General features: G+C 36.8%; 3 protein-coding genes across 10 annotated transcripts in view; all 3 read left to right on the forward strand.

Moving 5' to 3' along the window:
• LOC113061640 (phosphatidylinositol 4-phosphate 3-kinase C2 domain-containing subunit alpha-like) overlaps positions 1-1,687 on the forward strand; it is a 35,812-nt gene extending 34,125 nt beyond the window's left edge. For both annotated transcript variants that reach the window (XM_026230935.1, XM_026230936.1), the window contains exons 31-33: positions 198-307; positions 394-519; positions 609-1,687. In XM_026230935.1, coding sequence (XP_026086720.1) covers positions 198-307; positions 394-519; positions 609-791 — 419 coding nt within the window. In that variant the 3' untranslated portion in view covers positions 792-1,687. The remainder of the gene's footprint in view (positions 1-197; positions 308-393; positions 520-608) is intronic.
• Positions 1,688-3,639: 1,952 nt separating this feature from the next.
• LOC113061641 (uncharacterized) lies at positions 3,640-7,729 on the forward strand. Its single transcript, XM_026230937.1, has 3 exons — positions 3,640-4,152; positions 4,794-5,884; positions 6,198-7,729. The coding sequence occupies exons 1-3, from the start codon at positions 4,005-4,007 to the stop codon at positions 6,408-6,410; spliced, it is 1,452 nt and encodes a 483-aa protein (XP_026086722.1). The 5' UTR covers positions 3,640-4,004; the 3' UTR covers positions 6,411-7,729.
• Positions 7,730-12,955: 5,226 nt separating this feature from the next.
• The window catches only part of LOC113061642 (pleckstrin homology domain-containing family A member 7-like), an 83,207-nt gene continuing 78,231 nt past the window's right edge, over positions 12,956-17,931 (forward strand). For 4 of the 7 annotated variants that reach the window (XM_026230941.1, XM_026230942.1, XM_026230946.1 and 1 more), the window contains exons 1-3: positions 12,957-13,128; positions 13,236-13,312; positions 13,444-13,501. In XM_026230941.1, the coding sequence (XP_026086726.1) occupies positions 13,046-13,128; positions 13,236-13,312; positions 13,444-13,501 (218 nt within the window). In that variant the 5' untranslated portion in view covers positions 12,957-13,045. Of the gene's footprint in view, positions 13,129-13,235; positions 13,313-13,443; positions 13,502-17,931 lie in introns of all 7 variants that reach the window. The other 3 variants (XM_026230939.1, XM_026230938.1, XM_026230940.1) reach the window with 1 other exon arrangement.

The following is a 17,931-nucleotide window of genomic DNA, read 5'->3' on the forward strand; positions in this document are numbered from 1 at the left end:
TTGGACTGATGTGACTTATACTCAGGTGCGACTTATAGTCCGAAAAATACGGTATTCAAATAATTAATTTTACATGCTACAGTTCTTTTTTAAGAGAATCTCATGTATCCTGTAATCGGCTTAGAGTTGTGTGTATTTCCGAACTTTTAACGCACCACATTATGATTGTTTTCATATATTCAATATCCATTTGGCAGAGACTCCTCCAGTGAGTCCCACCATTGGCCGCGTGGAGGGTGAGGTGAAGCTGTCCGTGTCCTACAGAAACAGCACTCTCTTCATCATGGTCATGCACATTAAAGACCTGGTAAGGAATAGCAATATAGCACCCGTCTTCAAACCCCAGTGTCTGTTCATTTCAAAATCTCGTCCATATTGTTCTCCCAAACACAGATGTCAAATGACGGAGCAGACCCAAACCCTTATGTGAAAACCTACCTTCTTCCAGACCCCCACAAAACCTCCAAACGCAAAACAAAGATCGCAAGGAAAACTAGGAATCCGACATTTAACGAAATGGTAACCAAAACCTACCCGTTTCACGATGCATGATTAATTCTGCTTTATTCTAACGCTAATCAACAACTTCTTTCTTTCTTGGGTCGTAGCTGGTGTACAGCGGATGCAGTAAGGAGACCCTGAAGCAAAGAGAGCTTCAACTGAGCGTGCTCAGTGCAGAGTCTCTGCGAGAGAACTGCTGTTTGGGTGGCATCACCCTCAGCCTTAAAGACTTTGACCTGAGCAGAGAGACTGTCAAGTGGTACAAGCTCACCACAGTGCCATACTTTTAGAGCCAACCATTCCTGCACACCAGTCTTCGATGAAAGGTGATGTGACTGCAGCAAGTGCCCTTACAGGACCAACATTTCAAATTCCCCCAGCATCCCTCTCTTTCTCTCTCTCTCTCTCTCTGACACTAATCAAGGTTGAAAGAATCAATCTACCTAACTTTGTGTGAAATCAACATTCGTGATCTGTGCATCTGGAACTTGGACCAAAACGGCTCACATAAATAAGAGTTTATATTATATTAGAAAATATATATATATATAGAGACTGACACTTGTATTTTTAAAACTGCTCACTTTTACACTTTCCTTTTCTAAATATGCAAACAAACATAAAAAGGTTTTGAGCCATCAGAATAAGCACAGCAGAGTTCACTGTGCTTTTGATATCGTGCCAAATGAATGGAACAAACTCGCGACCACTTCCCTTTAGAGAACAATAACAGGGTGTCTTCACATGCTCTCCTTTCATTTTCGCTCTTCTCAGTGCATTCGCGGTTTAGAAAGGCCCTGTTTTTGTAAGATAATGTAGTATGTACTTCCCGTGGAGTGATCAGAGTTGGTCAAGCTGTGTTTTTTTTAATGGAACCAATGAATTAGTATAATAATGAACCCTCTTTATAAAGGGAACGGCACCTGTGGCTTAAAGCTGCTGCCAGAACTCCGCTGAATCGTGAATCTATTGAGTTTACCAGGCATTTTTAAAAAGATGTACAAGATTGTCAGCATTAACTCTGAAAATAGTGGCTTGATACACTGTTTTATGACTGTCAAAAATACATTTTGAATGGATAGTAACATGGCCAGTTATTTATTGGTTATCTTAACCTGACCGAATCAATGTTTGCTGTAAGTCTCTGTATTAAGGAAAATTAAAGGTTTTTGAACACCTCTCTGTATACTTTGTTCTGGGGTTTCTTTAATGGATAAAAATATACTTGAACCAGTAGGGGGCAGGCAAGAAACACACAACTATTGAATATTATAATTTGGAAGTATTTTCATAAAGAAGTTTTCTTTTCTTTTTTTTCATTAATTTGCATAGTTGTATCCAGTTTTCCTCTTGCACTTTCATATTTTTAGATTTGGTTGAAACCATTTGCATTCTGTTATGCAGTGGGTTATTTTTATTTTATTATTATAAGTAGGTTTAATAGTCATATCAAAAGAAAAGTAAATTTTATGCTGTGATTTTCCAATGTTATTTTAGTATTAACCATAAACTATTATCAATTGTTTTTTTGTTTTTTTTACATCAGATTAAAATTATTTTTAGTTTGTTGCCAAAGAAACATTTCTATTTTTTTTTTCTTAACTTTAGGTTTTTCTTCTAATACTTTCTTTTATTTCAGCTTAATTTGAAAAAATGATTAAAATGATTTAAATAGTTTTAGATGACAATAACAACACTGATTGATTTGTGGTTCAAGTTGCCATTTGAAGAATTGCAAGAGCACATCTTAAAGGAATAGTTTTCATCATGTTGAGTAACTATGGATGCTGTGTTTTTCCAAACCTGTATGATTTAGAAGTAAATGGTAACCAAAATGGTTTAGTTCCCAACATTCTTCAGAATACAAATCCTCTTTTGTGTTCCACAGAAGAAAAGTCATCAGTTTTAAATGATATGAGGGTGAGTAAATGTTGATGATCTTTTAATTTTGTGTGGACTATACATTCAAATCTTTGACCCCCCCACCACACTAATGATTTCTGCCGAGGTGTTGGTGTGAACCTTAGGGATTCTTGTGGTGTGGCCCAGGTGCACTTTGTCATTGGCAGTAAAATTATAAAGGTCTAAAAGGCCTGACCTCAGATCTGCCAGCGTTTCTGTACCACCTCATTAATCAGGCTGTTGCTGTGAGAAAGCATCTGGAGAGAAAGAGAAAAGCAGGCCAGTCTTATGCTATTATGCTACTAATACAGGCCATTTGCTTTGTCTCCAAAATGAGGGCTTACTGATGAAGTATACATGATTTGACCCTAGGTTTTCACACCTTGACAGTCATAGAAGACTGCTGTTGATGTAAATTTTGTATTTTAAAAGATATAATACTGTGCAAAGGGATAGATATGATAATGAATTCCAATCAAAAAGTACATTGGTAGATTAAAACCATACTTATGATTTGTATTTGACTGTATTTTATGTATTTAATTTGACTATATGACCCATAATGTAACCTAATTGTCACAAATATTTGCACTACAGTAATGCACACAGGAAAATGAATGAAAACACTAACTTAAGTTTCCATTTTAAATATTATGCCTAATAGTAAACTAGGTACATTTGTGATGGAACAGTTTTATTAAGTGTAAGGAATTGCACTTCGTCTTGTTACAGATCTGACCTATTATACTGGAAGCTATATCTCTTGTAATTATCCAGTGTTTTTTTTTTTTTCTTCCCCCGTTAACGTTAGTAGAACATTGTTCAAAAACAACAGTGTAATGTACAGTATGACGCAAGAAGCAGTAACAAGGTTTAATTATTGCCTCAGCAATAATTAGCAAGTTTAAAGAGGCTTTAGTTGTAATCTGATATCCGATGCAAATTATCTTTAGTGCATTATTATTTTTTTTACATATATACAATACAAAAATATAAAGTTCCATCTTGTTTGAGAGCAGAATTCACAGCTTGAATCCAGTCTGGAGGTATCGAGTGAAAAAACAAACAAACAATTTTTTCATAATTTTTCCAGTCATTACTTCATCATTAAAATAAATTGAATAATTAAGTGTCTAAAATATAAAATCGCTTGCCGTAATTATGTGATGTAATAGTAGCAATATGTAAGCCTGCTGTTTCAGATATTTCACAAGGGACAACAAACCATGCGTCACTGCTGGGCAACGCATCGTGTGGGCGTGGCTTGTTGCGAAAGAGGGCGTAACCAGCGTGAGTGACACAGAAGCGATCAAATCAAAGATCGCACGGCTGCAGGGTTGGAGATATTTGTTTGTAGTGGAACGTTTTCATAAATTGGAGTCGTTTCTCGCAGGCACACGTTCACTGTTGTCACTCGGAGGTGTTCTGAAGAAGAATCGGTGATCATGTGTACTTCAGCAGCTTTCGCTCGGAGTTAACGCTCACATATCTGGGAAGATGTGGTTGGCAAACTTCAAACACCAGCCGATAGATTACTACAGAGAAAACAAACCAAGGGACGAATATCAGAATACGTGAGAGCATAGTGTGACTGTTTGAGGATGGAAGGGAGCGGAGCGGAGCGGACCGCGCTGCGTCGCTTCGGGGACAGCGGCATGATGCTTCTGCCCTGGACTAAACAGATCCTGACGGTGCTGTGGGAGCACCTCAGACTGCTGGTCCAGGTCATCTGCTGCTCTCTGATGACCGGTAAGTCTGGTTTTACTGACTCATATGTTTGGATTGAAATGTTTTGCTATTCTTATGCTTTGCCATTGCGGGATTACACAATTATGTACAGGATAGATGCACTTATCTATATGTAGATGGCTGTATAGATGTATTATTCTTATAGAATAGAACTGCAAACTGCGTAAAAAGTGCAAAATGAAAAAGTGCTGTTTATTAATGTTGTTGCATTTGATAAAAAAAAAAGTGTCCATTAAGCTTTTATCCAAAAACGACTTCAATTATTATTTAAAAAATATTTTCTTCAGAGGAGAGTGACAAAGATGTATTAAGAAAACATTAATGCAATGCTGATTTTTTTCTTTTGTAAAACAAAATAACTCAAAAATTCTAGAGCAAACGTGAAGTAGCAGGGTTTTTGTTTATTATAATAAAATTTAGATTTTGTATTTATTTCATTATTGTATTTAATTTGTATTTTTAATTAAACATTTTATTATTTTACATAATAATAATATTTACTTATTTACTCATTTTGTAATGCATAAAATATGGATAATATGAATTGTTTTTTTCTATCAGTATTTTAACATTTTATTTTTGATTAAAAACACATTCGTTCATTTATCCATCCATCCAGTAACTCCTTGTTTGGTCCCCAGTTTTCCAGATGTTCAGGTTTGAAGTCCATCTGAGAATTACAGACGAGACAGGGCAACACATTCAGCACATGACAAGCGGGTCAGGAGACCCTTCTGACAGTTTCCTGCTCTCGTCCTTGTTTGAAAACAACAAAAACATCGTGGTCGGGGGTTCCAATCCACTTTCCAAATTCGGCAGGGACCCTTTTGATGTGAGTTCCCACTCCAGAGCTGTCCTGTCCAGTCTGGTCGGCGATGAACTCTGTTGCTCTTTAGTGGAAGACCTTGTGTCCCATGCAACAGAGTGTCTCAATGACACTGAAGATCTCTATATCGGAGATCACTCCATGTGGAAACATGGATACGACTGGACCATATTAGGAGGATCAGAAAGAAAATGTGAAGAGAAAACCTGCACGTTTACTACACATGTGTCCGGGTTTTCTCCAAAGGAGTTCAGAAAGCATCAGAAACCCAGCGGTGATCCTGATTCGTATAGTTCATCTACTGAGGATGTTCAAGCTCCATGTCCGGTGCAGTCAGTCGGTCAGTTCTCAGACAGTGAGTTCAGCTGGGGAAGCACAGACAGCTCTTGTTTTGAAGGAGAACGAGAGGAGAATGACAAACTCTGGGACCTTCTGACCAGCTCGACGGATCCATATCACCCTCTGCACTTCAAGGCATGTTTGTCGAGTGCAGTTAATGAAAAAAGCAAAACACAGGTGGTTTCCAAGGCTGAGAGTCCCACTGTATCACGGTCCACTGTATCAACAGGCTCCGATTCTTCCAAAGATGAAGATGAAGAAGAAGAGGCCTTATGGAGGTCCCTCTCTCAGAATGATGACCCATATCATCCACTGAATTTCAGAGCCCCTCTTCAAAGCTCACCGGCTACACCAATACACGATTCGCCCAGCGACAACACACAAAATAAAACCGATAGACTCTTAAAATCTCCAAGGCGCTCAAAGCCAACATTACCGCCAAGGAAAGTCGCTCACCATTGCTGCCACAAATTACCCGTTGAGACATTATCAGTGATGCCATGGAGAAGACATGTTGGTCTGACTGCTGTTCGGGGAAACCAGAGGAAACGTCCCCCTTTTAAGAAGGTAATTATTAGTCTAAAGGTGTGGTCACTCTTGTTTAGCGAATTTCGCGATAAGGAATTTCCATTTCCCCGTGCAGATTTTGCAACATGTTCAAGTTGCTCATGCAAACTCGCCACACTGACCAACAGAAAGCTGCTTGGTTTGAAAGTGATCTTTGTGTGAGCTGTGCTTCATGCCACGCAACACTATTGACCTTTTCGCCCGATAAATTCTGCCAGAAATTCGCTTATCTGACCGCACCTTTAAGGCGCTTTAGACTACATTTCAGCTGACAGTCATTTCCTGATAACAGCATGTTGCTAATGTTTTCCAGGTGAAGTTTTCTCCCATCGTACAAGTCCACAAGATGCAAGCCTGGTCCTTTGCTTTTCAAGCCTCTCGTAAGGGACCGTGGGAGGAGTTTGCACGGGACAGGGACCGTTTCCGAAAGAGGATCAGTGAAACCGAGAAGGCCATTGGCTACTGTTTAAGTTTGTCACACAAGGAAAAGCTGTGGGCCTGTAAGGACAGCACACAGAAGAAGTAACCAGCCCTTGATCTGCAAAAGTGGTTTCTGACTGTAATTATTGATCTCAAATTCCCCCGGCAGCTTCTAGACTGATATATTGACTTAAATTGACATTCATACCTCACTGCTGTGTCCCAACACACATTGTACCTTGACTGCTATTGAATGTTACTACTGCTGTTGCTACAGAATTTTTATTTTATTTAATTTTTTTTGGCTATGCCTTACAGACTCTTCAGTGTGACTGATCACACATATATTTTTTAACACAAATTGTTGATACAGTATGTTGGAGTACTAAACTAGTGTTTTTTATTTTTTATTTAAAGAGATAGTTCACCCCAAAATGCCATTCCACACCTGTATAACTTTCTTTATGTGAAACACAATAGAAGACTTTCTGAAAAATGGCATGGTCTTTTTTCCCCCTATTCAATAGAAGTCAGAGGGTTGTTGTTTTGTTCAGTGGAAATAGCTTTAAATAGTTCAGTAACTATCTTCTAAATATCTTATGGGATTCACAACAGAAAGAAAGTTGCACTGATTTGGAATGATATGAATCATTTTTGGGTAAATTGTACCTAGTTTATTCCAATGTTTTTAAATGGCATGAAAATAGGCTGCTATTATTATTATTATTATTGTTGTTGTTGTTGTTGTTGAAGAAAATGCAAAAAAAAAAAAAAAAGTAACAAGGTCAAGTTACAGTCCACCTCAATGTTTACAGTTTTCTATATATAGATATATATTTGTTCAAATACATTTCCATTAATAAGTTTTGCGGTCAGTAAGATTTTTTATGTTATTATTACATTTTTAATACTGTTAATTAATACTTTTATTCTGCAAGTGTACATGAAATAAAAAGTATTTGTTGCAAAATATTTTGATTTCTTATAAATGTTGGGTTCAAACATATCACAGTTTCTTCAAAATTATTAAGCAGCACAACCATTTTCAACTCTGATAATAATAAGAGATGTTTATTAAGCAGCAAATCAGCATATTAAACTGATTTCTAAAGGATCACGCGAGACAGGAAAACAGGAATAAATTATGTTTCAAATAAAATTACAAATAAAAGTTATTTTAAATTGTACTAATATTTCACAATATTAGGCTACTGTTTAACATTTTTTTTAATGCAGTTTTAATGAGAAACATTTGTATAAAATCTTACTGACCCCAAACTTTTGAGCAGTAGTGCATATGTTGAAAATGACATCCAACACCGTACGTCCTACAAAACAGATGCTGATATTGTTTGCTACATTTGACTTCACTGATCACTGCAGTTTGTACTTGAGAATAAAATAAATGACTGCAATCCTCTTGTTTTTTTTTTGTTGTTTTTTTTACACTATAACTGCAAAAGTTCTGTTATCACGTCCTGCATTTGTTGAATGTAAAGTTGTTTCCTTGCACACTGTCCTGGCTCACATGTTTTGGTTCATCATTCTAGTTCATTGTGTCTCAGACTCTGAATGTAGAGGTGCAGGACTCCTGCGAGACCGTCATGTGCAGCCCATGTAAGAGAGGGTTAAAAACAAAGCGTGATGAAACTCTCTCCCTTGAGGAGTAATCAATTAACATCTCCCCTCGACACATCAGCTGCAACATAAACTTGCATGGTGCAAAGACAAGCAATCGTTTACGCAATCTTTCATGCTGTGACAGCAGACTGCAGGTCTAATTTAATGATGCTTCGTCCTTGACTTAATAAGATGGCATTTCAGACACATTTATTGATAATGTGAAGGTGGACACATGCTATTACGAAAGTGTTTAACTCTATATTAGCAGTAACAAGGCTGACTGATTGTAATTTAGTTTTTGCTTGTAGAAGCAGTGCCTAATTGAAAGTAACAGATCTGAGATCAGTTTGCTGGAGGGTTGCTGGCTGGATGCATGTATGTGGCAGTGCTGTGGTGTCTTCTTCTCCTAAGGTGCCTTCACCCAGGTGACCTTGGTCTCTTGGCAACCAATCACAGCACTATTTGGTAATGAGAGGATTGCATTTGATTGCAGCAGGGGCTTGTGTGTTGTGGGAGGGCAGCAAGCATGGCCCCAGCCTCTATTACTCATCCTGGGGAGTCCAAAGCTTGAGAAGGAGGATCTCTGGAGTCTCAATTACAAAGCGCTGACTGCCTGATGCAATAGAGCAGTCAGCAGCCACAGTGTGAGACAAAAAAAAACATAGACACATATCATGTTGCAGAGAGAAATTTGAGCTTGGTTGGTCATTACATAGTCACTTTTAAATAGTACTGAATGTCAGTGATGTGCAGAGTCAGTGTACATTTAATGGTTGAAAACCCGAATGATTACAAATGGTGATGCTTCCCTGTCTGATATGTAAAAATATTTGAGTATTCAAATTAGATGCAGCAGCTGCACAGAGTCATTTTGTGAATGTGAGTGAGAGGCCTACCGAAATATTTTTTGAGGATCTTTTTTATTTATTTTGGTAATCGCTTTGTGTTTGTGTATGTTTGTATACAATACTGTTCAAACGCTTGGATCCTTTAAAATGTTGTAATGCTTTTAATTATTTTTTATATTTAATGTGCTTACAATTTTTGGAGGAAACTGTTTCTGTTTCTTCATGATTCTTTGATGAATAGAAAAAAAAAGTGAACAGCATTTAATTGAAATAGAAATCTTTTGTAAAAGTATTTGCTGTCAATATAGTGCACCATTATATAAAATAAAGAAATAGATATTATAAAATTGTATATATATATATTATATATATATATATATATATATATATATATATATATATATTATATTAAGAGTTTTCTTTATTTTCATGACTATGAAAATTGTAGAGTCACACTGAAGGCATCAAGGGCTATTTGACCAAGAAGGAGAGTGATGGGGTGCTGCACCAGATGACCTGGCCTCCACAGTCACCGGACCTGAACCCAATCCAGATGGTTTAGGGGTGAGCTGCACCGCAGACTGAAGGCAAAGGGCCAACAAGTGCTAAGCATCTCTCGGGGAACTCCTTCAAGACTGTTGGAAGACCATTTCAGGTGACTACCTCTACATCAAGAGAATGCCAAGAGTGAGCAAAGCAGTAATCAAAGCAAAAGGTGGCTACTTTGAAGAACCTAGAATATGACATATTTTCAGTTGTTTCACACTTTTTTGTTAAGTATATAATTCCATATATAATTCCACATGTGTTAATTCATAGTTTTGATGCCTTCAGTGTGAATCTACAATTTTCATAGTCATGAAAATAAAGAAAACTCTGAATGAGAAGGTGTGTCCAAACCTTTGGTCTGTACTGTATATATACATACATATATATATATAATGTATGGTGCCTTATGAAATTATTCATTCCCCTTCATTTTTTTTTCACGTTTAATGCTGCTGCCTCAAATTGCTTACTGTTTTTTTTTTTTTTTTTTTTTTTTTAATCTATCTACATTCCATACACCATACTGACAAAGAAAAAACTGATATGTGGCAACTTTGCAAACTTATTAAAAATGAAAAACTAAATTAAGTACTTAAGCATATATTCACTCAGTACTTGAAGTTGAAGCACCTTTACAGCCTCAAGTCTTTTTTGTTTGATGCCACATGCTTTGCACATCTGTATTTGGCAAACATCTGCCATTCTTCTCCTCACCAGGTTGAATGGGGGCAGATGTACATTTTCAGGTTTCTCCAGAAATGTTTGATTGGGTTCAAGCTCAGGCTATGGCTGCATGAGCCAGTCAAGGACATTCACAGGGTTGTCTATAAGCCACTCTTGCTGTGTGCTTAGGGTCATTGTCCTGTTGGAAGGTGAACCTTCTGCCTAGTCTGAGCTTCTGAATGCCCTGGAGTCTGGACTAGGTTTCCATCTCAGTATTTTTCTGTGTTGATCCTTACTTCTACGAGTCTCCCAGTCCCTGCCGCTGAAAAACACCAGCACACTTTACTGTTGGGATTCTACTGTGCAGGTGATGAGCAGTGCCTGGTTTCCTCCATACATGATGCTTGGAACTGAGGTTCATCAGACCAGAGATTCTTGTTTCTCACAGTCTGAGAATTATTTAGGTGCCCTTATTTAGGATAGAGTCTGGCCATACCGCCATAAAGCACAGATCACTTCCATATATGATCATGGATATGCATTTTCAGCTGTTAGACCTTTAATTGAGAGGTGTGTGCTATTCCAAATCATACCCATTCAGCTGAATTTGCCACAGGTTAACTCCACTCAAAATGCAGTAATATCGACATGCAGAACATAAACCTTTGATTTCAAAGAGAGGCACAGTTCATCTCTCTTCAGTGCGGTAAGCTGAATGTGCTGCATGACAACCATCACAAGGAGGCACGATTGAGCAGGCGTTGTATCCATCTTTATTTTTTTATTTTTTTCATAACCTGAATTAAAATACGATGCTAACAAAATACAACCAGATTATGATATTTTTTCTTCTTTATATATATATATATATATATATATATATATATATATATATATATATATATATATATATATATATATATATATATATATAAATACATTTAAAATAAATATATTAATTTGTAGATAGATAGCCTGGCAGCCTAGATCGTAAATATAAATATAAAAGTTGTTGTTGTTGTTTTTGATTGTGTATTCTTTTACATTCACTATACATCTCTGCTATGGTCTTCAGTAAACTTACCAAAAAAATGTGATTTAATTTATTAAATTATTATAATGAAGGCACGTTTGGGACAGCTGTGACAGGAACAGCTTTCACATGAACCTCTTGTGTAGCAAACTCTGTCTCAGGAACTTTTGGAACTGGCTGACCTCTAATGGAAGGGGTGAGCGATGAGCAGGCTAGAATGTTTTTCTTTTTTTTTAATGATTATTAAATGGAGGAATTTTCTGAAATAAGGACAAATAGTATACATTTTAATTTTAAACCTGTGGAGAAAAAAAAAAAAAACCTTAGAGGGCATAGAATACATAGATGACTTACAGTAGTTATGTATTCCTTGTTCTTTAGCTTTCTGGCCATTTTCACTGGACAGATTGAGATAAAACAATTTGCAATAGTGAGTTAAAACAATTAAGTATTGTTACTAACCATTATATATTTTTTTGTTAGTGAGGTATGTCAAATGCAATAAAAAGTTGATATAATATATAGCCTAAATGGATTTGTCATGGACAAAGGGAGAAAAAATTATTTGCTATAGTGAAATAAAATAATAATAATAATAATAATTAAACTATTAACATTTATTTATGAAATAAAACTATTTGATAGCTTAATATTGTATGTAAAATAGATGGAGTATCTTGAGGATCACCATACTTGGGATAAAAATTTATATTAGAAAATAATTAATTGAAGTCAACATGAAAATTCAAGCACTGACAGCGGTGTGTGCAAATGTCTGGGGTTATGGCAGTAAACCCACCCTCAACTGTCATGCCACTTTGTTAATCTTAACTGAACCTGCACTGGCTGGTCCTGGTGCAGGGGTTTGGAGCTGATTTTGCAGGAGGAAGGACTTCAAGACCCCTGAAAGTAGCTTGGTCCTGACCAAAACACTCCTGCCTCGTATGAGTAAATAATAACTCTTGCTTTATACTGACACGCCTCTAGGTGTCACAATACGACCACATCAAAATATAGAGTGAACCTTTTATGTACAGTATTGGCATCCCCCATAAATAATCTTGGCAAATGATCCATGTCTACTGTGAAGACCGCAAAGAAAATGTGTTAATATACATTACGTTTAAACATATGAAAGTAGTTTTAAGTGGATCAATCAGAAATAACGTAGGCTAACAACTGCACAATTTTGTTGTAAATATGCAAAGTGGCTATGAGTAATACAACAGGCAGGTTGCCAAGTCTGTGCAACTGTTGCAGATGGTAAGTAAAAACAGGTAATCTGGCTACTATTTTCGATGGAAACATTATTATTATAATAAAATACAACCACAATAATTCCTAGCAGGATAGATATAAATAAACACCACAATAAATAAATAAAATAATAAATAAATAAATAAATAAATAAATAAATAAATAAATAAATAAATAAATAAATAAATAATCAGGATGCTTTACGGATTAAAATAAATTATCAGGTCATTTTTAAATGCCATAAAACTTACAGAAACTTTATCAAATCTGCATTGGTGTAAATAAAGCTAACCTATGGATAAGAAGAGGAACTGTATGCGTTTACACATACCTGGCAACCCACAGGATATTCTGCAATAATAGCCTAATATAAAATACACAAACAGCATAATCGAATAAATAAATTATTCAGTGCTTTGAAAGACATGCATGGGGAACATTCAATGCATTGGAACACCAGGCACTACAAAACAAATACAGATAAGTGTAGACTAAATCTGTTTTGATAAAAAAAAAAGAATACAAATATTAATATTATATGATATCTCAAGAGCGTGAGCAATGATTTTCCCCATTTACGTTGGAGGACGTTAGTCTGTATTGTAAGGAATGTATCTTTTTTTTTTTTGTCGGCCAACCTTAGTCACTGAAAGCCAAGTGCAAAGTTAGCCCTCCCCTTTAATCGCCCTTTCGCCCGAGCGCTTGATCGCTACAAAGCGAGGACAGCGAGGAGGGAATATGAGGTAGACGGGACTTCACACGGGAATAATGGCGGCGCCGCTCCGGCGGGACACCTTACCTGAGAACTACTCTTATGGGGTGTGCTGCGACGGCAGGGTCTTTTTCATAAAGTGAGGATATATGTTTAATATGGCAATTCAAAATAATTTCTTTCCCATACCGTTCGAGTGTTTCCCAGCCAACTGCATCGCTAACAGGTGGTTTGTTTTCCTGCCAGCGATGAGACGAGGACCACCTCTTGGCTTCATCCCTGCACTGCTGAACCTGTCAATTCTGGACACATGATCCGATCCGGTAAGTGCATTCTTGCTTCCGTTTAGCTTTAGGGATTTCAGTATTTTAAGTGTTATTTCGTGTTGCATACGCATTACAGAATAAAAGAATGCTAAAAGTTTCGCAAACGTGCTATTTTTCTTGCCTCCTAGATCTACCCCCGGGTTGGGAGGAAGGGTTTACGAAGGAAGGAGCGAGTTTCTTCATTGAGTAAGTGGATGTGTTTACAGTAATTACACCTCACTGCGGTCCAGTAGTGCGTCAGGTGAATTACAGCTCATAAGCGGGTTTCATGCTAGTAATCCTGTTCCTGATCAGGAAATAATAAATAGTAAGGATGGTGCATGAAAGCTATCAAAGGTAAGAAACATGCATCGTTATTGTCTTTGAAGCCTGGCATTGAAGAACAAAGTCTACAGAACAGGTGTACACGCCCCTTTCAGTTTACAGTTGATGTCTCATGTTGGCTTGATGTCAAAACCCGAGCTAATTCCTCAAAATGCTGTTTACAATGTCTTTCAGAGATGCTTTATGCACACACCAGTAAGAACGAGGGTTGAAAATGATAGTAGGCTAAGTTTGAAATGCATGTGCACTGTATATAAGTCTAAGATTTTTGTTTTACTGTACATACAGTACATTATAAATAAAGTATGTAAGTTATTTTGACCTTCTGCTATGGCAAGTCTGAAGGTATTGTTCCGCTATCTATCGTCAGTAGTGTTGCGATTGTATGAAGTACTGCTCACATAGAACTCACTTTCCAAACGCCGAGACTGAACCCAATGCAAAATCTGCAATTCGTATTGAAATGACTGCATTTTGGGAGTGCAATTCGCCTCCCATATTGTTCAACACAATTTTCAAAGGCAGCCCATAGAAGGTAAGATGGTTCCTTCAGTATTTCTGCTGTAATTATAAAAAACTTTTTTTTTTTAATAAACATATTATTTTTCATTATTTATAAACAATAAAAGTGTATTTATTAGTATTAATGTTTAATAATTTTAAGTCATCCTACAGACTTCTTTTGAAGTTTGCTGAGGCCCTCTAGTCCAGTCTTCTGTATGACAGCCTCCTCTATAGACTGACTTGGCCATAGTGCATCTCGAAAGAAAGAATGGAGCCTAAAATTATAGTCTCTTTTTTTGGTTTCCCTTGTTGTTTTGCTACAAGTTGTTTGTGTTGGTATTGAGCCCTCATCTCATATTCGGATCTGTGCGAGTGTGTTTAATCTCCTCTCTGGCTTGAAGTATACTCCACATTCGAATCTCAATCTCTTCTCATATCCTCAGAGTTGGCTCAGGGTCTAAGGATGAGTGGAAGAAATCTCTGAATAAATATAGTTGGAGTCCCCGTCAGGCTGTCTAGATTTTAACTCATGAAGTGCTGGTTTGGGGATTAATTTGGCATTAAGATGCAGGTCACATCAACACACGTGCAAAGATGATGATCATATACTTGCAGTCAAAGCTGTGATCTTCTATGAAAGAGTTAATGCCTTTGTCTGCAAGACAAATATGTATTCTGACAAATCCAAAATGCATCACATGGCATTCACGTGCCAGTCTGTTTGAGGATCTTGCATGGGTGGAGCTTGTTTGATTAAAGACAAACAGGATGCAATGGTGACTTCCTTCTGTAGCTCACCTGACTGACTCTGGATAGTGTGACTTTTAATGTGATTAGGGAACACAAACCTGAATGAAACTAAAAGACACACAGCGGTTGGACAAAATAATGCAAGCAGTCATTATCCATTTTTTGTTATTCTCTGGGTTGTCTTTCAGTATATGTATTGAGCAGTGTTAAGTACAAGCCGTGAGTGAAATGGGTGACTTCTTAGACTTTCAAAAAAGGCAAATCATGGGACCCCCAAAGCTCAGTATTCACCTTGAAGACCCTGTTTCAACAAAAAGCAACAACAGAGAACTTCACAAATCCAACATCTATGAAAGAGCTGGAATTGTTTAACAAACTTGCACAGCTGGATCCTCAAGGTGCACTTCAACATCTGCCCTAGCCAATACCTGATTTGGAATATTATCAAACCACTGTGGATCGGTTGAGAGAGAGAAGATTGAAAAGCCAATTCCCTCCTCCAATATCCCTGAAGAAACTGTGAGATTTTCTGATTGACAGCATTCAAATGGAGGTTGTAGAGAAGATGTATGAATCTATTCTAAGAAGACTGGAAGATGTATTAAAAGCTATTGCTAGTTATGCAGGCCACTGATGACATTCGGGCATCCAGCAGTAGGAGTGTTCGATCATGAAACAACAAAACCTTGGGCAATAAAGAGGAAATAAACTTGTGATCCTCTGGATCAAGTAAATAATTAACTTTTAATAAGTTGCTGAATGTGAGCTGTTTTCTTTATGAGGGAATGCTGTCTTTACTCAAGGTTTAAAGTAGATTTACTGTGACTGATGGTCTGCCTATCTGACGATTATTGTGAGGCTGAGAGATGGACTCTGAAAAAGGCTGGCAGCACTTGATGAAGCACATCTGATGCCTATTGTGCCTTTTCACCGCTGCCATAAATCCAGTGTTTAGGAGGCCCTAGTTACAATGTGATATAGAATATATATATACAGTGTACATATGTATGTATATATATATATATATATATGTATATATATATATATGTGTGTGTGTGTGTGTGTGTGAAATATAAGTGAAATCATTAAAAAATATGGAGTTCAGTTTTTATGTTTTTGAAAGAAGTCTCTTATGCTCACCATTTTTTTTCTTATGCATTTATTTCATCAATAAATAATGTAAAAACAGTAATATTGTTAAATTATATTATAATTTTTCTATTTAAATATATTTTAAGTAATTTATTCCTGTCAACCCTCTATACACACAATTCTTGTGTTCGTAGTAATTCTTTTTTAATTTTCACACCAAATCAAATAAATTTTTAAATAAATATATAAATGAACATTACTGACTCTAAACTATTAAACATTAGTGTACTGTCTCGTCTTGCATCTGCCTTCTTGGATTTATATGTTTTCCCCAGAGTCTGAGACAGTACATTATAGATCTGTATTCAGTGAAAACACATTATTGTTACTACATGAACCTTTGCAGTAAAACTGCTTACTTTGCGTAATATATAGACTTTTTTTGCCCACTTGGTGTTGGTTTACGCTGATTCGTTTTATCAGATAGTGTGTTATGTAAAACAAGATTTTTTTCTGAAGACATCTGCACTATTTCCTTTTCTCCATGCAAAAATGATTAGGATCGGTCCTCATCATCAGTTGGGCGCAATGCAGCAAAGCAATAATTGATTAAGGCCACTGTAATTTTGTCCAAAACCTGCACATTACATTTAAGGGGTGGTAAAATGGAGCGCAGCTTTGCAAACAAAGTGCAGGTATGCCAGAGGAACTATGTTCTAATATAGGCTTCTCTAATATAAATCTTATATATCGTAAGTGCAATTTTTCCCTCAGAAGTACTTTTTGTAGTCTTTTGGCAGACTGGTGGTAAACACCCATTCACACTGACTCCACAGACTGTCAACGTGCTGTCTGAAGATGAACCTAGCCACTCTGTAGTTACCCTAACAGTCAGCAGGGGGTGTATATGGGAATCTGACTGAAGAAGAATAAAGTGTGTTCTCAATGAGTCACGTTTTTGGTTCTCAACAGGTTTCGATCATAATGTTATGGATATTACAGATCATTTCAGTTTTATAAATGTAGAATCATTTCTCATGAGTGTAGTACATGCTTACCACAAATAAATAATGAATACTTTTTTTCTGAACTGTTTGTGGTTGGCTTCAAGCTCCATAGCAACTACATGATTAATCATGCACAACTCAGACCCTTGGGATATGAAACAAGGATGTTTCTCTGGCCTAAAGGGGGGCGTGAGCCATGCAGCTCAGAGTGGTTCATATTAATGAATCTCTTGTTAAATAAATGATAAATGATAAAGATGAGTGAGCTTTCCTGAGCTATTACATATTAATGTGCCTCCAGGCTGTGAGAGTGGGAGAAATCCACTGAGCACACTTTGAGTCTTTGTAACTTGATTCTCAGATCCTGTCTTTACTGTTACACTTGACTTGCATCTCCATCACCGAGGGAGTGCGAGAGTTATGTTTGGTTTTTTATTGTTCTGAGTTTGAGTCAAAATCTGTGTGGACCTATTATTTTCTTTTTTTAAACACTTGGTTGACAAGTTACGTGACCTTCATGAAGAATATTTTTAAACTGCAAGCACTGAAATGGTTGATATTGAGAGATACAGTAATTAGTATGAGGAACATACTCGTACGGCACACTGTATTCAGTGCTTATAAAGACAACTAGACATTTCAGGAAATTCAGATGTGGCATATCACAGCTTTTGTTTGGTCAATGAGCCTATGACAACTAGTTCCTATATAGCTAAAACAGAATTAATGAGGATGAATTCAGTTAATGCATGCTCTTGTCATGAAATTGCATGGTGACACGAAGCTAGAGGATCCTAATGCAGTAGTTTATTGAATTGCTAATCCACAAAACGTAATTTAAAGACAGGAAAAGGTCACGCACAAACAGGCAGTCCCCTCAAAAAACAACAACAAAAAAAAGACAAAGTAAGTGGCTGAGACAAATAGAGTAATCCAGAA

Source organism: Carassius auratus, chromosome 43, assembly GCF_003368295.1.
Source record: "Carassius auratus strain Wakin chromosome 43, ASM336829v1, whole genome shotgun sequence".
In the NCBI taxonomy this organism is placed as follows: Eukaryota; Metazoa; Chordata; class Actinopteri; order Cypriniformes; family Cyprinidae; genus Carassius; species Carassius auratus.

Excerpts from the sequence above, each read along its gene's own strand:
- LOC113061641 (XM_026230937.1), top strand. The coding sequence starts at position 4,005 with ATGGAAGGGAGCGGAGCGGAGCGGACCGCGCTGCGTCGCTTCGGGGAC. Across the intron at positions 4,153-4,793 it reads CTGCTGCTCTCTGATGACCG|TTTTCCAGATGTTCAGGTTT; the intron begins GTAAGTCTGGTT and ends TTTGGTCCCCAG. Across the intron at positions 5,885-6,197 it reads AACGTCCCCCTTTTAAGAAG|GTGAAGTTTTCTCCCATCGT; the intron begins GTAATTATTAGT and ends AATGTTTTCCAG.